The sequence below is a fragment of the Cygnus atratus genome, chromosome 11 (assembly GCF_013377495.2).
Source record: "Cygnus atratus isolate AKBS03 ecotype Queensland, Australia chromosome 11, CAtr_DNAZoo_HiC_assembly, whole genome shotgun sequence".
In the NCBI taxonomy this organism is placed as follows: Eukaryota; Metazoa; Chordata; class Aves; order Anseriformes; family Anatidae; genus Cygnus; species Cygnus atratus.
In genome coordinates this window covers 11,201,277-11,226,068 of record NC_066372.1, presented here as the reverse complement: position 1 = coordinate 11,226,068, position 24,792 = coordinate 11,201,277, and the positions used below count along the sequence as shown (strand labels likewise).

The 24,792-nt window shown below is 43.0% G+C and overlaps 1 protein-coding gene across 1 annotated transcript; it reads left to right on the top strand.

Annotated features, from left to right (window-relative positions):
* The first annotated feature begins 731 nt into the window (after positions 1-731).
* On the top strand, positions 732-23,103 carry LOC118251967 (immunoglobulin epsilon heavy chain-like). The gene is given in 8 exon segments (XM_050713046.1): positions 732-777; positions 3,281-3,613; positions 19,043-19,099; positions 21,047-21,331; positions 22,007-22,069; positions 22,525-22,640; positions 22,833-22,977; positions 23,093-23,103. Coding segments are annotated over 8 exon segments (1,056 nt in total).
* The last annotated feature ends 1,689 nt before the right edge of the window (positions 23,104-24,792 follow it).

Genomic DNA, 24,792 nt, shown 5'->3' with positions numbered 1-24,792 from the left:
CCATGAGCCTTTTTTATTTTTCTTTCCAGCATACTTTCTTCTTTTGAGGATGGGGAGTGAGAGAGCGGTTGTGGTGGAATTTGGCTGCCCAGCATGATAAAACCACCAAAGGGCAGATCGTTCTTCCAGGAAGGGATCCTGGTCTTCACAATGCAAGAACAGGACTGCCTACTCTATTTCTTTGTTTTGAGCATAGCTCACAGTGATGCAGATGTGGAGGAGCCAGAGGTGAAAATCCTCCCAGACCTGATAGCCACGGGCTTTGGTGGGGGGTGGGACAACAGGTTGGGGGAAGAAGGATTTGACCCCATCTCACTCCCAGGGAGAAAGCATTCTCCACATCATTATCATGAATATCTTTCCCCTCACCCTGCCCCCAGCTATCTGCAGAGCAACAACCCACACAGAAAACAGTTTGGGGAAATGGTTATGAGAGGCCCTGGTGAGACAACCGAGGTCCCTGGGTTTCCTGTGCAGGCTGAGCAGTACTCAAAAGGAAATGTGACTTGCTCTCCCCACCCATGACAGCAGTGACTAAGGTATCCAATTCCCCAGTGCCTAAAGTACCTGCAGCTGCAAAGGGGTTGTTCAGAAAAGGCTGCAAATCTGTCTAGAGTTGGAAGGAAATCAGCCTTCAGTGCTGAAAGGACAGGACATTTCTCTGCTGACCCAAAGTGAGGAAGGCCTGAACTCTCTACCTCACCCTGCAAATTCCTCTGGAGAAGCCTGCAATGTTCCTCTGGCTGCTGGTCATCACCTTTGCTGCAGCCCCTGAAGGTGAGAGCCCCACTTTTCCTGGGTCAAGGACAAGGGCATGGGTTTTGTGCTCCCTCCTCACAAGGCTGGATCCTCTGCCCAGGACTTGTAGCATTTCAGAACTACTCTTTGCCCTTTCCTGCCCTTCTGTAGGATGTGTAGATGTTGAAGGACCTAAGGAGGATGATCTGGCATAATTCTGCAGTGTCTCTGTACTTCACCTCATGGCTTAGGAGAGCTGTCCACCAGCTCCAGGGCTGGAAGGGGTGGGGCCCAAGCTGACTCTTCCTGACCTAGGAAAATCTGAGCTCTGCCCTCCCATGGTACCCTGACCACTCTCTTCAGATGCCCAGAGCATCACTCAGCCCCATACTGTCTTCTTGTGTTGAGGTATGGGAGAGGCAGGCTGGCTCTGGGCTTAGCTCAGGCTGAAGAAGAAGGAGCAGAAGGAGGATGGCCGTAATGCTGTTGTGTCTCCTCTTCGCAGCAACTCTAGGAGATAAAGGCAGGTCCCAAGAAGGATCCCAGGAACACAAGGCCATTTCTATGCCCAGGTATTTCCATGCCCAACTGTAATGCCTGCCCCATGCATTCCTTCTCTGTGCCATCTCACTTCTCCTCACACTGGGGGCTCCAAGCCCATGGAGACAGCAAGGGTTTGGGGGGAGAGAGAGCAAGGACAGCTTTGGAGTTTTAACTTCCCTCTGTAAAAGGGAGAGGAACAGGTTGTGGCCTTCTTCTCTCCTACCGAATGCCATACCCTGGAAGAATGGGCAGTGTGTTAGTGGTGGGGAACAACCCTGACTGAGAAGAACATGTGAAAGTAGTAGGGGGTCTTTGGGCACCCTGCACCTATCCACTTGTTACTGTTACTGTTGCCATGTGTTGCAGAGGTGAATGGTCATGTAAGGTTCATGGAGGGTGGAGAGGGGCTGACAGAACCCAGAGGGTCCATGCTTCCCTCCTGCCAGGCCCCTGACCTTTGGGCTTCACTTGTATTAGCAGGTGCCTGGTGTGGGGGTACCGTGTTTGTCTTCTGCATCAACCAAAATTACCTCACATTGCTCAAGTTGCTGTGGACAGGGAAGTGTCTGGTCTTGTGCATTATGTATCTCCAGGACCTTGCCTACTATTTCCACATATGGTGACTTAGCACAGTTTGCAGGATCCAAGTAAAAACCAAGCAAATTCCTCCTTGGGTCTCTGCTTACCCCTGCGATTACCAAGTCCAATGAGGTCATTCATTACCTCTTCCCCAGCCACTCCAGGGCACTGATGTCCTCCTCACATGGGCCACTGGAAGTACCATGGGAAAGAAGATGGAAAGAGAGACGGACACTCCTGTGAATGTGGAAGAAGAAAGAGGAGGGGTACTGCTGGGGAAGAGGGAGTGGAGCAGAGTATGCCTGCCAAGCCAGGGCTGAAAGAGCCTAGCAGGGCCCAGGAGGTTCCCAGGTCTGACTTACACTCCTGCAGCATTTCAGGGTATAGCTGGACCTTGGACCCACAAAAGGTGCAGATTAGCACAAAAAGATGAGCCAAAAGACGAACAAGTGATGTTCAGCCCACTTCTATCTATGCAGGGGTGGGGACCACCTCCAGAGATGGTGTTCTCAGTGATGCTGGGTGTGTGTCATGAGGCCAGAGAGGCCACAGGCTCCATCCACTCCATCCAGCTCTTGTCTCTTCCTTGTGGGAGGCAAGAGCTGTGTTCTTCTCCTCTCTGTGTCCCTTTGGGGTTTAATTCCTCTTCTCCCTGTCCCCAAAACAATGAAATGATCTCACAGAGGGTAGTGCCTTGACTCCTGACATTGTGCTGCACAGCACTGCTGGGAGACTGGTACTGAATAGATCCAGGCTGCCCTTGGCCTGCTACTGCCCAACTCTAAATGCCACTTCTTAAGAAGAATCCTTGCATGGAAATCATCCTTCCTTTTCAGGTGGAGTGTAGCACAGAAGAGAGAGGTTTTCTGGGATTTTTCTAAGCATGGATTAAGGGAAGGCATTCCTAGATAAAGCCAATAACCGCTCCAAGGAGCCTTGTAGAATCCTACTCTGAACAGCTTTGGAATTTTCCAGGGGCAGGCTATTTTCTGGGGACACAGCAGTAGCCCCATGTTTCTTGCTCCTCTGGGGCTCATGTGCAACTGGCAAACCAATTCCCCATGTGTCCATACCCATCCCATTCCCTGTGTTCAGGTACAGCTGGTGAAGGCAGCAGTGGGACTGAGAGGGGCTGGGGACTCCATGTGCTCCTTCTTCCAAGACTCTGAATTCATATTTAGAGAGATGTCATGTTTACCAGCAGTTATCTAGACTCTGGTGGGTCTCCTGCCTCAGCAGTCCTTTGGGTGGTACAAAGAAATATGGTTCTGTAGTGTCTGAGCAAACCATTGCTTCTGGTGATAACTCCTGGAGCTAAAGGACTCTATTTTTGTGCACCCTGCAACCTTGGGACTGACTACTGAACCCATGAACTTTCTCACAAAAACTCAAACTTCATACCTGCCCTCTGTCTTTCCAGGTACCCTTTCCAACATAAAAATGGTGGCATCTGGTCCCAAGGAGGGGAAAGTCTTCGGATCAGTCCCACTCACCTGCACTGTAACAGGAGCACCTTTGGATAGCCCTCTCTATGACTGGAATTATGTCCGTCTGGCTCCAACAGGGGAGCTGCAATTTCTAGCATGGATCTATCCTTTTGGGAATAACACAGGCTATGCCCCACCTTTCCAAAGCCGAGCCACCATCTCTGCAGATAAAGCCAAAAAAAAGGTTTCCCTGCAGCTGCATGCCCTTACAGCCATAGACACAGCCACCTACTTCTGTGCCAGACAGCACACCATATAATCAATGGAGGCAGAGGCAGCACAAAAAGTGGGAGGACTACTGTGGTGACAGAGCCCTTCCTCAAAGTGACAGTTGCCTGTACATGTTCTCTGAAATAACAGTGAAGATTAGGACTAAAAGATGTTGGATCTCCCAACCTATCCATGGCAACTGAATTTTCAGAGAAGTTTGACATTTATAACAGGAGTCAGAAATAAAATTTTGTGTATAAGTCCCATGGGCAGCTCAATCCCCAAACCTTTCACACAACATAGACTTTCATCTAATTCACAGACTTCTCCACAGGCTACTATCACTGCCTCTTCTCCACATCTACCCTGGTGCTCCTTTAATCCCAAGAGTAAAAGGAGCAGGGCACCCTCATCTCTCCATCTCAGAGCTGCTGTGAAGCCTCTTGGGTCTGCCAGATGGCACTGGCTCCTTCTGTGTGCAGCACAAATCTGCCCCAAGCTGCCTGTCTATCTCCCAAAGGGGGATTGCACCCTTGTTGGAGAGGCTGGGTACCCTTATAGCTCTGGGAACAGCAAAGGTGGATGTTTGCTTTTCTACATGCTGGATCTGGATATTGGGCCTGAGCAGCAATAGTCTGCTGCAGAGTATTTAAAACCTCAAGCAGAAACACATCCCAGCACTGCCTAATCCTTCTTGATAGACCTTCCTCCAGCCTGCTGTGGGTGGCCTCTGCCAGCGCTGGGGCACCAGCAGTGCTAGCCATACAGAAAGATTTCTTAGCTGTGTTGGCACTCAGTCCAGGTAAGTCATGGGTGGTGTTTCTTTGTGCACTGATGTCTGGCAGAGAGGGAAATGCAAGAGCATGAGAGGTACTTCTAACATAGAAGTGCATATGCTCAAAGTATATCTATTTGTGTCTATTCTCCTTTTCTACAGGAAGACAGATGGTCAGAGGTGGCAGTGCCCAGGGCTCTCTCACTACCTCTGCATGATGGCCACTATGGCAGGATTGGACTTTCCCTCTAATCCTCAAGAATGTCGCACGTCATTCCAGATGCTCCATGCCCGACAGAGATGATGATATCTTTTTCCAGGGAGGGAATCTTTTCTGGATACCTGCTACTCACCAGCAACATCACTGAAAGCTGTATTTTTTTTTTTTTTTCTTTGTGACACTGAGACACTGTGAGGTACAGGTTTATCAGGCCCTTGAGGATATCTACAAGACATAGGAAAATTTGATGCAAAACCTCATTTAGTTTGCTATGACCTGTCCTTCCAAGGCCAATCACCACCTTTACAGACAAAATGAAGAGCAAGGTATCCCTACAGCTGCATGGCCTCACAGGCACAGACAGAACCATTGTATAAGGTGAAAAGCACCAACCCAGAACTGCAGTGTGGCCCAAGGAAGCACTCCTCCTGAGCAGCATGGGCAGATTTATGAACAGGCTCCTGCCCAAAGCCAGTGCAGAGTCTCTGGCTGGGCCTTCTCCCACCCTGCTGCAGCCAGCTTCTACCTGCTATGTGGTACCAGCCTGAGCCCACTCATGGGTATCAGTTCTCAAATCTGGATCTGGGACCCAAAGCACTTCGAACTCATAGACCTGACAGTGGCAGGCTCTAAAACCCACTGGGTTTCACACTGTACTGTCAGCAAGTTTGCTGATCATGCAAGACCGGGAGGAGTGGTTGATATGTCAGAGGGTTATGCTGTCCCATCCAGAGGGATCTGGACAGACTGGAGAAATGGACTGGCAGGAAGTCCATTTGAACTCATGAAGTTCAAGGAAGGGAAATGCAAAGTCCTGCACCTGGGGAGGAACAACTCCATGCACCAGTACATGTTAGGGGCCACCCAACTCAAAAGCAGCTTGGCAAAAAAGGTGCTGGGGGTCTTGGTGGACACCAAACGGACTATGAGCCATTATTGTGACCTTGACACAAAGAAGAGTAATGGTATTCTGGGCTGCATTAGGCAACGTATTGTCATCAGATGGAGGGAGGTGATCCTTTCCCTCTACTCATCATCAGTGAGGTCACACCTGGAGAACTGTGTCCAGTTCTGAGTGCCCCCATACAAGAGAGTCATGGACATACTGGAGAGAGTCCAACAAAGGGCCATGAAGATGATTAAGGTACTAGGGTATCTGACATTTGGAAAAGGTTGAGAGAACTGGCACTGTTCTTTCTGGAGAAGGGAAGGCTCAGCAGGGAATCTTCTCAGTGTATATAAATATGTAAATGGAGGCTGTAAAGAGGACAGAGCCAGGCTGTGGTGGTGGTGCCCAGTGACAGGACAATAAGTAATGAATACAAACAGAAACACAGGACATTCCATCTGACAATGAGGAAGTAATTCTGTACTGTGAGTGCGATGGAGTACTCGCACAGGTTACCCAGAGAAGCGGGGGAGTGTTCCTCCTTGTGGATATTCAAAAGCAGTCTGGACATAGTCCTGGGCAACTGGCTCTAGGTGGCCTTGCTTGAGTAGTGCGTTGGACCAGACGACATCCTGAGGTCCCTTTCAAACTCAGCCGTTCTCTTAATCTGTGATGCTGTGAATGACTTCTCTAAGTTGGCTTCTATAGTAGCCAGTTCAGGCTTGTAGTGAGTATAACTGTGTATTCCTGATAGGTGCACTCATACAATAGACAATATATACATGGCTAGACGAACAGACGTAAACATGAACAGCACAAAAAACCTGAAAGAGCCCGTTTCCCTCTGACTGATCAGGATGAAAGGGCATTAACTGAAATCATGTATATGCATGCACACATCCACATAAGTGTAATACTGGCAGTCTCTCACACTGTGGAGACCTCCAGTAGCTGGCTCTTGACGCTAGTCTATCCTGTAGCTTCCCCTGCAATCCAGTCTCCTCAGTTGCCCACATCTCTGAGGTCCACAACCTCAATTCAGTATCTGGTTCTCACACATAGGCACCCACTCACCCACCCTATTAAATGCCTTTCCTCTTTCCCCCACCCCAGTAAAAGACCTTAGATAGCTGGCAATGGATTCCTTGGTCTCCTGGTTGCCTCACATGCAAAGACATGGACACACGTAAAAGGGTTTCTCTGTTAGATGGTCCAGACATAGGGTCTTAGCAGTAGCTCATCTTCAGATGTCACAGTTTATGCACTGTGGTACTGTACTCTGGTACTTGGTTTGGACCTCCTGTTCCCCAAAGCAAATCTCAGTCAAATCTCAGATCCCCTGGTTTCTCCAGTATCTGGCCCAGACTTACGGCTGCCTTAATACCTGAATCCCAATTTTTATATCCTACTAATTGGTTAGTCTGGCTTGATGTTCTTTAGTGACTGCACACATTGACATATACACTCAAACAATATGTACTTACTTCAGTCTTTTTTTTTCTAATTGCTGGTATTCCAGGCACAGGAGCCCTTATGACCCATGGTCTCCTCTCCAGTTGGTGGTACCACCATGGCCCAGGCCCTTATGGTCTGACCATACAAAAGACCTACATGGTCTTTTTTTTCCAGTTGCTGGCATTTAAACCTTAATACACAGACATGAACACAGAATAGAGAGCCCCCTCAACAACAAATGAACTGCCAGCCCCCAGTGCACATAACAGGACCTTTTAATGCCTTTTTCCTTCTGTTTTCCCAGACATCTCTCCCTGAATCGCCTTGATACCTCCCATTTTCACATTTTTCTCTCCCTTTGACAAACTCTTTGTGTATTTTAACAATCTTCTTACAACACCTCATAATAAGGTGTATTATCCTCAACGCACTCTAGGAGTCCCCTGGATTGCTTACAGCCTCCTGTATAGCTTTTCCACCAGACGTCTGGGTGTCTGAAGTCCCCCACCAGGATGAGAGCATCTGAGCATGATGTTTCCTGTAGTTGAAGCAATAAGGCCTCATCAACAGGCTCCCCTTGATCAGGCAGCCTGTAGTAGACCCAAACTACCAGGTATACTTTATTGGTGTGATCCTTAACTTGCACCCACAAACTCTCAACCATGGCTGTTTCTCAACCATGTTAATTTAAAGTCGATCCATTCTGTAACACTGAGGGCAATACAGCCACTCCTTCTTCCCTGCCTATCTCTTCTGAAAAGCTTGTAGCCCTGTATTCCAGTGTTCCAGTTATGTGATCCATCCCACCACATTTCAGTAATAGCAATCAGGTCATATTTGTCTAATTGCACCATGGTTTCCAGCTCCTCCTGCTTGTTTCCCATGCTGCATATGTTGGTGTAGAGGCACTTCAGCTGGGCTATCAGTCACATCACTTTTCCAGAAAACCCTTCCTGACTGCTTTGGGACAATTCACAAGTATATCCCTGTTGTTTCCTAAAGTGACAATGTTCCCAGGTTTGCTTCCTTCACTCAGAGGTACATCCCCTCACACCAGCGCATCTAGTTTAAAGCCCTCCTGACAAGCCCAGCCAGCTTGCTGCCCAGAACACTCTTGCCCTACCTGGTCAGGTGCGCCCACAGTGAATCACACAAAATCTGGTTTGTCCGTAAATAGTGATATCTGTGGTTGACATTGGGTCTGTCAGGTTCCTGATACATACTCAGAACTGAAGGGTGGATCTGTCTAAATAATTTTACACACTCTATTCTGTCACCAAGGCCAAGTCACCATCTCTTCTGAGAGAGCAAGAAGGTCTTCTTGTGCAACTGCTTGCTGATACTTAGTTCTGTGCCACTCACACTGACATAGAGAGGATTGTATCAAGTCAATGCAGTTACATAAATAACTGATCCATTTTGTCTGGAAAAGTGAGCCAAAAGTGTGCATTTTAGTAAGATGCTGTATTCTTGTGGTTGAAATGCATTAAGGTACTTTTATGTGTTGGATTTATGGAACTCTGAAAGAGAATATTAGAGCAAGATATTAAAGAAAATATTACTCAGCAATTGTCCTGGTTTCAGGTAGGACAGAGTTAATTTTCCTCCTAGTAGCTGGCAGGGTGCAATGTTTTGGATTAGAATGAGAAGAGCGCTGATAACATGCTGATGTTTTAATTGTTGTAGAGCAGTGCTTACACCAAGCCAAGGACTTTTCAGCTTCTCGCTCTGTCCTGCTAGCGAGCAGGCTAGGGATGCAGCAGGAGCTGGGAGGGGACAGACCCAGGACAGCTGACCCAAACTGGCCAAAGGGGTATTCCATACCATCTGACGTCATGCTGAACAATATATAGGGGTGGCTAGCCGGGGTGGGGGGCCGGCTGCTCGGGGTAGGCTGGGCATCGGTCAACGGGTGGTGAGCAATTGCATTGTGCATCACTTATTTCGTACACATTATTACTATTAATACTATTATTATTATTATTATTATTATTATTATTATTATTATTCCTGTCTTAATAAACTGTCTTTATCTCAACTCACAGACTTCACTTTCCCGTTTCTCTCCCCCATCCTGGAGAGGGAGGGGGGAGGGTGAGCGAACAGCTGTGTGGTGTTTGGCTGCCAGCCGGGCTAAACCACAACAGCAATAAACAAGCTACCTGCATGTCTTACACAGCTGTGCTTTGAAAATGTGCCAGAATCCATAACTGAGAGTGAATCTACCCATTTATCTCCTGCACTGCACTGAGACATGGGCAATGTCTCGCCCTTCCCAAATGAAACTGCTGTACCTGAAGGTGTATGTAGAAACCAGCGTTGTTTGTCACTGGCATCTACTGATGCCACTTCCTAAACCATTCTGCGAAAACATTCAGTAACTACTGGGTTAGAAAAGAAAAAAAAAAAAAAAGGGACTGCAAGGTTGAATTCAGTCTTTTCATCTCTTTCTTGGACCAGGCACAAATATGAAGCTGGGAAGCTTCTAATTTGTGACTTCTGGAAGAGGGAGACACAGTTTGAAAAGTGAGAATTTATAACACAGCGGTTGTTCTTGGAAATTCAGAGAATGTGTAGTGAAACACGTCGTGTGACTCTCCTCACCAGATTGACCCAATGTACTGATTTTGGCTGGAATAAAGTTAAGTTTTTTATAGTAGCTTGCATTAGGCTATATTTTGGGTTTGTGAGGAAAATAGTGTTGATAACACACTGATGTTTTGGTTATTGCTGAGCAGCACTTACCAACAGTCAAGGTCTTTTCTAGTTCTCACACTGCCCTACCAGCAAATAGGGTGGGGGTGCACAAGAAGTTGGGAAGGGACACAGCCAGAACAACTGTCCCCAGCTGACCAAAATGATACTCCATACCACATGATGTCATACTCAGCAATAAAAGCTGTGGGGAAAGAAGGAGGAGTGGGAAATGTTTGGAGTTATGGCATTTGTCTTTCCAAGTTGCCATTATGCATGATGAAACCCTGCTTTCCAAGAAATGGCTAAAAATCTGTTTTCCAGTGGAAAACAATGAATGTATTCCTATTTTGTTTTGTTTGCATCTGCAGCTTTTGCTTTCCCTCAAGTCTTTATCTCAGTCCATGAGTTTTCTCACTTCCAGTTCTCCACTATCCCACTGCAGGAGTAACACAAGTCAGCACTTGTGTGGTTCTTAGATGGCATATGCCAGGGTTAACACCCAACACCCAACTTCTTATGATTGATCTAGTTCTCCACCCATATACCACCTTCTCAGTTTAGCCTCTCTCATTTCCAGATATGCTTTCTTATGTGCAGAGAAATATATAGAACAGAATAGATCTCAGAGTCAGTCACCTACAACATCCCTGGCATACCCGTCACTGATAGCAGCTGAGCTTGGAGTTGGATCCAACACACTCTGGAAAATGCCTAAAACCTAGCTTTACTCTATCCTTTCTCGAGAGTCCAATGTAATGTTTCATCCTTTCAAAGCCAAGTCATCAGCTCTGCAGATCCTTCTAAGGACCAGCTCTCCCTGCAACAGCTGCATACACAGCTGCATATTTCTGTAGGAAAAAATAGAATTTCTTTAGAAAAAAAATCATAATGACTGATGGAAAGAGCAGGACAAAAGAAAAAGAAAAAAAGAAAAGAAAAAAGGTGACAAGGCTGAAATGTTATCACAGTTTTGATAGTTGGGTACAAAACCATTTTCTTCCCATTCTTCGTGAGGAAAGTTTTCCTTGAAATGTCTGAAGGGTAATTTCATGATTTTAGGGAATCCAACAAGTAGCCACAGTAAACACAGTAAATCAGCCCCCACTCCTTTTCTCCCCATACACCAATTAGACAGGCACCATAGTAGAAATTGAACTAGAGTACAGTTTTTTCTTCACAAAATGACTAAAAATGTCTTATTGGCAACTTGGCAGAACAACGTGGGGATCCTGAGGGACTCTGGTGAACATGAGCCAGCAATGTACCCATGGGAGTAAAAAGGATGGAGCCAGGCTTTTCTGAGTGGTACCTAGTGACATGACAAGAAGAAATGGGCAGAAAATGAAATACGGGAAATTCCACTTAAACATAATGAAGAGCTTTTTCACTTGGAAGGTAACTGAGTATTGGAACAAGCTGCCCAAAGAGGCTGTATAGTCTCCATATTCAATACTCAACTAGATATGGCACTTAGGAACTTGATTTAGCTGACCCCACTTTGAACAGGGGTTTGAGATCAGACTGTCTTCTAACATGTCTTCCAGCCTTGTTCATTCTGTGATTCTATGTTTTCTGGCATCACCCCCCATCCTTCAAATCTTAGCACATCTGTACAGCAAAATAGGCAATGACACCAAGCAAAATTAACCTCTGATGAATATGTGTATCACAGACTTATTTTGCTACGGCATAAATATATTATAAATAAAAGTAATTTGGTAGATGATCAGTCCAGAATAGTCCTAATATGTAAGACAAAATTAAACTCACACTGAACGTATTTGGGTACATCTGGTCTCTGACATTAAGAAAATGTCCTACCTTAAATCTCCAGAATTTTATTGAAAAGAAATCTAGAATAAATTTATTTAAGAGTAAAGAGCTCTGAAATTGATCCATATTCAATGTCCCCAAGTATGGGCAATGTTCCAGTGAGAGAGGCATAACATTTCCTTAATCTACCATAGCAGTGATGCTGACAATGTTACTTTTAATTTAAATTGCTCTGTGGTTTGATTTTCCATCAGTAAAAGAACAGAGAGGAAGACAAAATACAGCATTCACAAGACATCAAAGAAGGTGTGTCACCTGGTACTGAAATGAAATCAGAAATGTTTTTGTATGACTATTCATTACTGTGTGGACTAGGTATCACTGTAATTGAAGCGGACTGAACTACACAACACTAACTGACTTCCTGAAGAGCCTGCAGGTGTATAATATTCCACTTCCTCACAATCTCAGAGAACAGATTTGATACTGATCATGATGCAAGCTGTGGGACAATCACTATATGCCATGCTAGTTTTTCTTGCACTCAAATATGGGTGTTGGGCTCAGGCTAATCTGATTTTGAACATCTAATTGTCTGCTCTTGGTCAGCAGGTGGGGTTTTACCTGCCACAGTTCAGAAGGTTGTATCTAAGTTACTCATTGTGTCTCCTTTGTAGCCAGTAGAGAGAAAACCCAGGAGCTGGGCTTGATGTTCCTTTTGGGTCCCTTACAACTGTGTCTCTCCAGCACTTCTGCCTGGATCCCTCAAGTGCCAGCACGGCTGGAATGTATGCCCAGCAACCCTGCCAGGATGCCAGGCCTGTCTTGCGGCGCACAGACACAGAAGAGAGACAGTGTGAATAAACAGAGAGTGAGTTAAGAGAAGGTTTCATGAGAAAAGATGAGAAGAAAGGACAGACTGTGGTGTTCAGCTGCAGGGCTCAGTCAGACAAGCATAGTGACTGGCCTCACTTTACACATGATTTTTCTACCCTTTTCTACCTATCCCTCTTTGTTCCTCCTGCTGCTCCTCCCCCCTGCACACCTCCATGGGTTTTCAGAGCTCTGCAGTTTCTGCATCCTCCTAGTCCAGCCTCTTTCTGGTTCACAGGTCCAAAATTCGGGTTGATCTTCCTGGAAATTATGCCTGTAGCTTGCTAGCTCATCAACCACTGTGACTGGCAGTTTTGTTTCTTGTTATTGTCTTCATTTTTGCTGTGATAGGTCTGTGTCTCAGCATTTTGCTTACAGTTCCCCCTTCTTTATTTCTTATCGTCCTGATCCACAGATCTTCATTCAGACAACCCTGATTGACTCAACATTCTCATACTGCATTTCTTTCTTTATCAAGTAGTACAACTGACCAGGTTTTCTGGTCACTGTCTCCCACCTTAGAATCATAGAATAAGCTGTGTGCTAGGACATCCAAGGGAAGTGGAGCTCTCTGGTTGAGATATCTGCGTGAAGAAGACAGTACCCACGAGAGAGACACCAGGTAATCTTTCCATAATTCATAATCCCTGATATACATGCCATCAGTCTGGTATTCTGTCCTATTGACAAGGTAAGGTTTTCCTTATAATATTTTGAAAGGACTTATTCCTTCTCTTACCTGAGGGGAGATTCTATTTCTTATCAGAGCAATTGGCAGAACATCTATCCATTTAAGAAGAGTTTCTTGACATAACATTGAAAGCTGCCTTTTGAGGGTTTGATTCATCCTTTTGACCTTTCCATTAGACTGGGGCATCCAAGGGGTATGTATGTCCCATTTGAATTGAAGAAACTTTGATAGCTTTTGGACTATTTCTGAAATGAAATGAGGACCATTATCTGAGGATTACCCTTCAGGGATTCCAAATCTATGAATTATTTCTTTTAAAAGAGCTTTTACAACTTCTCCAGCCCAATTGGTGTGGCAAGGGAAAGCTTCCAGTCACCCTGAAAATGTATCTACTAAAACAGGTAGGTATTTATAATGCCTACATATCAGCAGCACAGAGAAACCTATTTGCCCGTGTTCCCCAGGGATTATCCCTCATTTCACTTCATGTGCAGGTGGTCTTCTTTGTATTTTGGGATTACTTACACAGCAAATTTGACATATTAATTTCTCTGCCTTTTATCAGGGCCTCAACTGCATGTTCCTGTAAGGCACCTTTTTGACTACCAAATCGGCTTTTCTGTTTCCTTGAGTCACTTCTCCTTGTCCTTTTTAGTGGCTATGTATTGATTTACTGGTAATTCCTTTTGTTCTAAAAGCACATACAACAATTTCAATATTTCCTGTCCATATTTTATACGGTTTCCATGTGAAGTCAGTAATTCTTGTTCTTTCCACATGGCTACATGGGCATGTATGACTCCAAAAACATACTTAGACTTGGTATATATGTTAACTTTCAGATCTTTCTCTATTTCAAGAGCTATAATCAACACAATAATCTTAGCCTTTTGTGCTGAGGTATTCCAAGGTAATGGTTTAGTTCCTATTTCTTCCTGGAGGGTTACCACCTCATATCCAGCTTTCCTCTTCCTCTCATGCATGAAACTGCTGCCATTTGTATATAGTTGTAAATCTTCATCTTTTAATGATTCATCCTTTAAGTCTGGTCTGCTGGCACAGACTTGTTCAACAGTAGCCAAGCAGTCATTCTGTAATGGTTCTTGCTTAGTTATTGGCACCACGTTCAATGTAGATACCATACCCAGTGTCTCTTCCTCTTGATATATCAGAATAGCTTGATATTTGGCCAATTGACTCAGAGAAACCCAGTAATGTCATTTATCATTTATAATTGTCAGAAGTTCATGAGGGACCATTGTAGTTATAGGTTGTCTCAAAGGAAGATTCCAGGCCTTCTGGATTAATAAAGCAGCTGCTTCTACAGACCATAAGCATGCAGGCCACTCTTTACTTATTTCATCAAGTTGCTTTGAGAATTAAGCCACTGGTCTTTTCCAGATCCTGAGCATTTGGGTTATCACTTTTAAGGCCCAATATTATCTTTCATATTGTGAGAAACAAAGTTGTGTTTTTGCAATAGAAGGTGTTTTTGCAGTGGAAAATGCCACTAGCCTTGCATACTTAAAAGTGATTGTGCAGGCATGACAGTAGCATAGCAGTGGGAAGTATATTAAGAAGGGGAAGGTCCCACTGTCCCAAAACAAGGAGGATAGCTAAGAAAAACAGGATGAGCAGTGCAAAATCAGTAAAACCAAAAATCACAAGCCCTCTAGTTAGGAGATAAGAAGGAAAAAAAGGAAAAGGAGAAATTAATGGTTGGTCAAATAAAATAGTACATATATGATATTGAAAGACATCGACTAGCTTGTGAACCTATAGTACTCAACTAATGAGGAAACGGGAGAAATCAGGTGTTGGGTAATAGGGCATACAAAGTCATGGTATACTTTTACTCTGCGCTCCTGCTTGCTGGATGCCCGCCATTGCAATTGCAAATAAAATAGCTTCACAGAAGATCCTGTCTGAGAAAATTATTGAGATTTTTCTCACAATATACATATAATTGGAAGGGCTTAGTCATGTCAGGGAAGCCTAAGAACAGAGCTTCCATTAGTTTTCTTTTTACCCCATCAAAATTTTTCTGGTACTTTGGAGTCCATTCCAGTAGTTCTTCTGGCCCTTTGATAACATCGTATAATGGCTTAGGAATAAGTCCAAAATTTGGAATCCAAATGCAGCAGAACCCAGCCATTCACAAGAAACCTCTTAACTGTCTCTTGTTTTTTGGTACTGAAATTCTGCAAATCATTTCTTTTCTTTCTGTCACAAGTTTTCTTTGTCCTTTTAAACTGCATTAATTGCAGTATGGTATTACATTCAAGTATCCATTTTTTGTTCAAGCCTCACCATCTATATTGTGGTTACAACTGATTACAATACCTTTTCGTCTTTACTTTGGTCATTGGGTCCCCAGAAAATTTAATCCAATTCTTTAAAATACACCCCAAAATGGAACAAGGGGAAACAGTCAAGGATTGGCTAGATCCCATATTTCTCAAAAAGAGTTTTCTTGTGCACTCAGCTCTGACCCTCTGTCAGTAAAGATCGCTGGTCCTCTAGCAACCATCAAAAATCTACGTGTATTTATTATAGGCTTCCATTGCGTATCTTAAGACGCAACTTCCCGTGTCACAAACTGGTGCAGGAAGGAAGGTCAACACATGCAGAAGGGGAGGTCAACATAACTGTTGAATGGACAGAGTTTACTCAGATAAGCCTGTTATAGTGGGAACCCAAATGGATCTATCAGCCTTGAACACTGACAACAAGAAGTAGATAAGGAAGTAGAAAGAGTTACTCATGTAAACTTTAGGTGAAGCTTATCCCATTAACATAGAAAAGTACCCACCCCTAGGCTAGGGAAGCCCCCTACCACTAGAAATCCCTTACCCTTTGAGCATGTGTAGTAAAAAAGTAATGTACTGTATCTTTAAATGAAAGCAAGAAGTTAAAAGACCAATCATGTAAGTGCATGCTGTCATTGAACCTGAGGAAGTAATGATCTTGCATTTTGTAATATATAAAAGAACTAACTGTTCTCAGTAAGGGTGGCATGTGAGCTTCGTGGAGTTACCACCTGGCATTCATCTCTGTGCAGACATGAAATAAACAAATGTCTTGATTCTGAGTGCTAATCAGCTCCTTGCACACTGGGTAAAAAACACCATTTTGGGACAAGACTGACCATGCCAAAAATGTGACAGGATAATCAGGGTCTTTCCGATATTGAGTGATGACATGGCAACAGACCACAGACTAAATTTGATATATTGTAAGTACCCACACTGATTAATTAAGCCCGAGCAGAATGCAATCAATCTAAGCATAACGTTAAGAAAACTGAAATGGAGAAGCTACTTACCGTGTAGTCAGGGCACTAATGTTACCTATGGATGAGCAACAATAAGGAAAGTTGTCATAGAATCACAGAATCATAGAATCATAGAATGGCTTGGGTTGGAAGGGACCTTAAAGATCATCTAGTTCCAACCCCCCTGCCATAGGCAGGGATGCCACACACTAGATCAGGTTTGCCAGGGCCCCATCCAGCCTGGTCTTGAACACCTCCAGGGATGGGCCATCCACAACTTCTCTGGGCAACCTGTTCCAGTGCATCACCAACCTCTGAGTAAAGAACTTCTTCCTAACATTCAATCTAAATCTCCCTTCTTTCAGTTAAAACCCCACCCCCCTTGTCCTATCATTATGTACACGAGTAAAGGGTCCCTCTCCATCCATTTTATAAGAACCCTTTAAGTATTGAAATGCCCCAGTGAGGTCTCCCCAGAGCCTTTTCTTCTCCAGGCTGAACATTCCCAGCTCTTTCAGCCTTTCTTCATAGGAGAGGTACTCCAGCCCCTTGATCATCTTTGCGGCCCTCCTCTGGACCCATTCTAACAGGTCCACAGCTTTCTTGTACTGGGGGCCCCAGACCTGGATGCAGTACTCCAAGTGGGGCCTCAGAAGGGCAGAGCCAAGAGGGACAATCACCTCCCTTGACCTGCTGGCCACGCTTCTCTTGATGCAGCCCAGGATATGGTTGGCCTTCTGGGCTGCAGGCACACACTGCTGGCCTCATGTCGAGCTTCTGACCTACCAGAACCCCCAAATCCCTCTCCTCAAGGCTGCTTTCAATAGGTTCTTCTCCCAGTCTGTACACATGCCTGGGATTGCCCTGACCCAGGTGCAGCACCCTGCACTTGGACTTGTTGAACCTCATTCGGTTCATGTGGGCCCAATTCTCAAGCTTATGCAGGTCCCTTTAGATGGCATCCCTTCCTTCTGTTGTATCAACTGCACCACTCAGCTTGGTGTCATCTGCAAACTTTCTGCAGGTGCACTCAATCCCATCATCTATGTCATTGATGAAGATATTGAAAAGCACCGACCTCTACCTGGACATAGAGCCAATGACCACCACTCTCTGGGTGCATCCATCAAGCCAATTCCTTATTCACCGAATAGTCCACCCATCAAATCCATATCTCTCCAATTTAGAAATCAGGATGTCATGTGGGACCATGTCAAAAGCCTTACAGAAGTCCAGGTAGATGACCAGTTGGTCTTCCTTTGTCAACTGATGCAGTCACTCCATCATAGAAGGCCACCAGATTGGTCAGGCATGATTTGCCCCTGGTGAAGCCATGCATTTGACTGTCAACATCTCATATTCTCTTTCACAAACATCTTCACCAGGCAACACCCCTTGACCAGCCAACAAGACTAGCCAACTACTCTTACAGGGTTGTGACCTTTGGTTGTGACCAACAAGCTGATGCAAGAGTGTCAGATGTGTTTATAGAAGGTTGCTGGTCTGTGGATAGCAGACTATTATCTGGTGAATAGTTTGTCCGTATACCCAAGGAGGGCATTGTCTAGTCCATTCAGGAGCAACTGAGTGAGTCAACACAGTTGTTGTGTATCACCTGTAAATAGTCTATCAATATCTTTAAAGACCAACAACAGATAAATCAGATTTTTTTTTTAATGTGAATTGGTTATGTAAGTATGTTATATAAGTGTTCTATTCTTTTATTCTCCCATGCCATAACAGAGGAAGGGAGCATCTCACCACGCATACGCATAACAAATGTATTCACGTGAATTTTATTTTTCCCTGGACATTATGCTTCACACAAATCTTTAGATGTTGTTCATGCTAAGAGTGCAGAATTTGACCATCATGCAGCATTTGACCAATCCAACTTGCACCATCCACAGCAAAATACTTATTTAATAATGCCTCTGTGGTACAATATATCTCTACCTAATAAAGAACAGTTACCAAAAGCATGATTTACTGAGGTACTAAATCACCCTTAACCCTGGGCCATCCAGAAAGATAACAGCTCTAAAAGCCCAGAGTCAGCACTTTCCTCTTCTTCCTGGGAAAAAAATAAAAACTAAAATAAAAAAAAAATTCCAAAGTGAAAAAACAAAGAAACAAACAGAAGCAGAACACTTCTGCAACTCTGAAGAGTTTTGCTAATTTCTGTAGAATCATACACAACTTTTGTTTTATTTCATTAGGCAAAAATCTAAGTGTTCCCAGAGCCACATTGTAATTCTATATGTCCTAGGTAGGTTTAAATCCACACTTTTGACCCACGGTCTTATTTGCAAATCTATGTGATTTCTTTGTGTGGTATATCGGTATACCTGTCTCATCTGAAATACTGTGAAGTAAAAAGGAAGGAAGAGGCACTTTTTGTAACTAAGTATATCACTGTGTTGAGAACTTGGAGTAGCACAATGGCACAAACACTGTAAGGCCTCATACAAAAACCTGAGACTCCAAAAAGAAAATTAGATTTCAAGGAAGAAAGAAAGAAAGAAGGGAATGTGTTGAAGGAGCAAACTGAAGAATTCCTGTGACTGTTTATTCTGCAAGTATATTGCTTATTGAGTTAACAAAAGAGAAGAGGAAAGAGTTTTAAAAGCTTTGGCCTGCATCAAGTTGTTTGAAATCTCTCTACTACAAAAATATTGTTCCCCACCAGTTTTGGAAAGAAAAGTTTCTCTGGAGAGCTTTCATAGCATTTCATTCACATATTCTTTGGACTAACCACTGTCATTTTGTTCCTTGATTTTATACACCTTTAATATGTAGTGAGGAAATCGTTTCTTTTTTTCTAACTACGCAGAAACACTGTGGAAACAGACAAGCTTGTATTTGGAAGTGGGATCACTTTCTCAGTTGAACCAAGTAAGTTCCATTTGTATTACAACTAATATATTTTGTAAGTTTGAGGTGGGGTGGACAAAGTGGAGTAAATCTGAAGTGGGGTGGGTTGTATGATGTTGCAGTTAAATGAGAATTTTCTGTTGCTAGGGATCTCTTGAACATGCATACACCAACCAGGTGTTCAAGTCCTCAATTTAGCTAACAAAACTTTTCTGGACCAAAAAAGTTGTTTTCCTAGTTGTGTGCATCAGCATTACTCCACATATCCTCAACACCACCTCTCCCCGACCCTTTTCCCCCCGGTAGCTGCACTACTAAATTTAACACTGTATTGATTATACCTACTGGAGATGGTATTTTGGCCCAGCTTTAGCATGAGGTAAAGTTAGTTTTTTTCTTTCATTTGTGTAACACTAAGACGCATGGAAAGGAAAATGGAGACGTAAAGGGTTTCAGCAGAAAAATCCTGTGGAAAAGCAGGGCGTATGTGATTTAGCAACAACTGTTTGAAATGTGAGAAAGCACTTCATATTTAGAAATGTCACTCTCATAAAGGCGAACTTTATAAGGATGGTCTATCTTCCCCAGCTTTTCTGTGGGAATGTGAAGCAATAAAGTCTCCCCTGAGCCCCAACCCAAACTCTCTCAGCCTGTCTTCATAGGAGAGCTGTTCCAGCCCTCTGATCATCCTTGCAGCCACCTCTGGACTCACTCCAACAGGTTAATGTCCTTAATATGTTGGGGACCCCAGAGCTGAACACACTACTCTTGGGGGGGTCTCATGAGAGATTGCCACGGCCAGGCACGGGCTGTGATGCTGAAGGAGCTATAACTTAGGTGCGGACAAAATGCTTATAACCTCAGCTTAAACCAGCTCCTATGCAAGGAGATGAGAGAGAGTCAGCTCCAAGTCCCAGCAGCTGAACTTCCAGGACAGGCAGTGCACATGAACATATCAGGAAATCCTGGATAAGCATTTAACTGGGGATGAGCATTCCAGAGATCTCTACTTTTTCTCCTAGTTTTTCACAGTAATGACGGGTAGGTTTCAGTGAAAGCACAAATGCTTAGTACAAAGATGCCTTAAGGATCTACGGGAGACTTGTTTCTTTCAGAAGAAATAGGCAGAGAGAAGACTGAGTAAATGGGATATGTGGAATGGCACTGAAAGCCTCTATTAGTTGCCCTAGTTTTATTTCTTAGGATGGCTCAGCATTATGTAGTGAAATGGTCTCATAACTTGGAAATCACTCCAGAACTCACGTAACACTATTCACTTGCTAAGTCTAGAGACATTTCTATGCCTGGGTCAGGTTCCTCAAAGAAATATTATGGAAATGTTGAAATAACAGAATCTGGAAAGAAAATCTGCTTGGACCTGAACATTAGTAAATGAAAATTTAACTTCATCTTCTGTTTTAGCAACATTATTTTGTATCTGCAGGTAATCCCACCCAATCCCACTTATCGGAACAGTAGTGTAGAGTGGAGTATCAGAGTCCTGTCACTTATATTCTATGGTTAAGCCTTTTAACCTCATCAAGTAAAGGATTTTTGCACAATTTAGAAAGGATCTTTTATCATGTATCATGTTAGAAACATATAAGGCTGCCCTTGAAAAAAATGTTCTTTTTAGGATGTAAATTATTATGAATTATTAATGAATATGATCATTTGTGTTGTATTCTTAAGAACTCCCTCTTTTCAAGGTGCCTAACTTAAATGAATTCACATATAGGTACGAGTTTTGGTAAAAACAAGTTTAGGACCCCAAGGGATTAAAACTTTCCATTAAAATCACACTATGCTCCCTTTCTGTATTTTATCTGCTCTTTGGGAAACAGAAGGAAGAAGACACTCAGGTGTCAGGGGACAAACATGAGTGGACTATGTTTGAATCGCAGGTGATTTAGCTGTCAGGAAAGTATGCAGAAATAAAGTTATTCTAAAGTTATGCTTCTTTTTCAGACAGACAAGAATATTCTACACCAGAAGTCATTGCACTTAAATCAAATGAACCCAAACAATATAGCAGCAAATTTAACATAGCTTGTTTGGCAAGGACATTCTACCCTAAGAACATCAGCCTTGATGGGCCTGAGGGTCACATTGTATATGATCTGAAGGCACCTCTTGTCACATCAGAGGGGATGTACAGTACCTGGAAGGTAATTGGAGTAACACCAGATGCAGAGGGGACCTGCAAGGCTGTGCACAAGAGGAATGAGACTGCAGCCAGCACAATCCTGCCAGGTACAGTGTTTGTGGTACAAGCACAGACTGATTCTGGGAGATGCCTCCTCCAAGATATTTTCTTATTCTTTGAGCATCTAGCAGGAGCAAGAAAGTACAGTCAGAAAGATATTTAGGTGTTTAGATATGTGGAAGTGAGATATTCAAAAGTACATGGTGTAGATGATCTTAATTCAACTACTTAAGCACTGGACTTTTCTTCTTAAAAAAAAAAAAGGGGGGGGCGGGGGAGAACAAGCAAGCAACAACAACAAACCAAACCCAAAACTCTTTATGTTTGTGAGTCTACCTTTATCTAACGCAAAATCGTTCAAGGCACGTGAGTGTACATGTCTGATAGCAGAAAGCATGAAATAACTTATGAAAACAAAAAGAAAAGGAAAATACGTTTTTAACCCAAAACTTCTGGTTATTTTTTGATTATTTTTTTCTTATGGTAAAATGCATTTCAAAAAGGATAGAAAAATCCTCAACAATCTTGGTGGATTTTTCTGCAATCACATGTAGAAAGATAGTTTTTCTCTTCAAATTAATACCAGAATTAATGTCTGCCTGCCATCTGATACTCCAATAATGCTTATCTACTGCTGGGAAAAGGGTTATAGATGTGCCTTCTATAATTGTCGTTTTATGTAGTTTAGATACAGTTTATAGTGTGTCTCAATCATTCAACAGAAGAGAAAGCTGAAGAACTGGCGACAGTGAATGCTTGCAACATTACAGATGCCTCTACAAAAGGTTAGTTGCTTAAAGCAATAGTATAGTTTGTGTACTTTACTGGTGATTCAGTAAAAATACATGAAAATGTATTATATTTGGTACAGAAATGTCTGAATTGTAGGTACTTATTAAACAATAGGCTTCACTGATTGTGGATTCTGTATGAAGACAGGAAAAATTACTTTCTCTAGTATAAAAATGTCAGAATTGGAAATATTTATTGAGGAATAAGCTGCTGTTTTGGGTTAACAGGTTAAATAGCTGAGAAATTTCCCTGGGATAAACCAGCAATGGGAATTAAATTCTCACTGGGCAGGCATTTCTTCCTCTTGTCCTTGAACTTGATGAATTTCTCTGCCACCTTTCCCTCTGTTCCTCCTTTCCTCACCGTCTATGATGTGTGGATTTTCCCTTTTTTTTTTGATAGTATCAAGGCCAAAATCTCTTCTATCTTTTTCTTCTTTTGAAAACAGATGTCAAAATGGAAAAAATGAATATGCTTTTCATGGCTGTTTTGTGTTTGAGAGTCCTGCTGGCGAAAAGCATTGCCTTCAGTACACTCATGACTATCAAGCTATTCATCTTTGAGGTAGGAAATAAATCGTTCAGTCCCTGGGAACATAGGAGGGAAGTGTAGGGAGTGCAGACAATTTGGGTTTGCAACCTCCTGTAACCCCACAAGGAGTGATATTATCTCAGCTCTTCTGATTTCCACAGAATGAATCAATGTTTCCAGTGACTAACTCATTGGTTGTACATCCGCAATTTGCTTTTACACCAGGCTAGATCAGAGCACCTCAGGTTACATCAAAAATCTTCTGCTGGCAGCTTCAAGTGGAGAAAGTCTGGAGAAAAGTCCAGACAAGTGAGGACTACAAAGGGAGAATCCCCAAATCCAACAAATTTGAAAAAGGGGAAGGAAAAAAGTAGGTGGGAGAATTCTGAAGATCAAGTACACAAAATGACCAAAAAGATTATCCAGTTTATTCTGAATTCACAGAAATTAGGCACAACTTCATTAAACAAATGTTGCTCTTTCAGGTACTGGGTAAGTGAGCCAGCGATGGGCTGAAGAGTGGGAGAAAACATGTAACAGCGTAATTTAAACACTGTGGCTCAACTTTGCTGCCAATAAACATCTAAGGAACCAAAGAAGCAATACCCCTTCCCAGTTCCTGTAGATCTGAGTCCCATCACTTTATCAAGGTGCTCTTCAGTTAACACCATCTGAAAGCTTTCTTAAACAGTTAATATTGTTGAACTCTTGTCTTGCTAAGTTTCATTAATCATTACAACAATTTTTTGTTATATTTGATTCATAACAGAAATTGTCTTCAACCTACCGCTAAGCAGGAATACTTAGATGTCCTACTCCTCTATCCACTGCACTGAAGTACCCAAGGTGCTTAGATAGTTTTGAAAGCTTAAAACTGAGCTTTATACTTACTATGCTTTAAAAGTAACATCTCTATTCGTATTACATTACTGTCTACAAAAGTAATGCCATACTGCTTAGGGATCCCAGGCAGAGAGGAAGCGTTATATGGTTTTAATTTTTAGATGCTTTTATTAGTGCTAATTTTCTAGTGTAGGTGAACATATTTCCACTGGATCTGAAGGAACTCATGTTACACAGATATATAGTAGGATTTTCCTTTGCTCCTCCGGAAACTTTCTTCTCTTTGTCAGGTATATGGAGCCAATATTTTAGGTTTTTTAATAAAGATCAAAATAAAATTTTATTATGCTGAAGTGTTGTATGGTTTGCACAGTGTCCTTACTTCTGAAAATTCGGTGGAAGTTGATAAAATTCAACTGTCCTATCCAGTGACCACTGATAACTAGGAAATCACCTACCACAAGATATATTTCCCTTAGATCAAAATTGTTTTTCTTGGGTTTTCCACAGGGTAAGAGAAATACTGCCTGGCACATTTAAAAGACTTCAGGAAGGCTAAGAAATTTGGCTTTGCTTTTAAATGAATTTTAATTATTCACGCCCTTTTAAATTAGTCAGGCTCAAAATTTTTGATTGTAACAAAAAGAAAAATAGTCAATATGAGAATAAGGAATGAAGGTACAGATTTCAGAAGGTGAGAAAACAGGATACTGACTTTCCACTTACCAGTAGTACTGGGAAGGGGCCAACAGGAAATACTGTGGGCTGGTTTGACAGATAACCTAGAAGTTTGGTTAGCAGTCAAAAAACCAAAAACAACAACAACAAAAAAACCACTACACACACGTCCCAGTTAACTTTTTTCTCGTAAGCTTCAAGCTGCTGCCTGCTTGAAGCAGGATCCTGTGGTTAAAATGAATGACTAAATCACACTATGGAAGAAAAATTGCCCCTTGTTTTGAAAAGCACATTAACCACTTCCTGAGGGGAAAGGGTACACAACTGAGGTACTGCTGGCTCCAAAGCAGCAAGGCAAAATCTGTTTAATCAATCTTGTTAGGTTCAGTCATTCACATATGCAGTCCTGTCCAGAAGATGTGACCTTTCTGTGATGTCTCTAGGTCCTGCATATCTGTGGTTGGGTCCCGGAAGCACACACACAAGTGTGAAGAACAATAGCAGTCATGTTTTTGTTTCCTAGGCATCCCAAGTAACAGAAGCACAAGTGAAGCCACATAGACTATAAATGTCCCTTGAAGCAGTCTCCCTTCTTTCCTAGTCAAGCAAGACATACTACACTTGTGCAGTATTCAGTGACTCAGCCACCCAACCAGATCAGGCT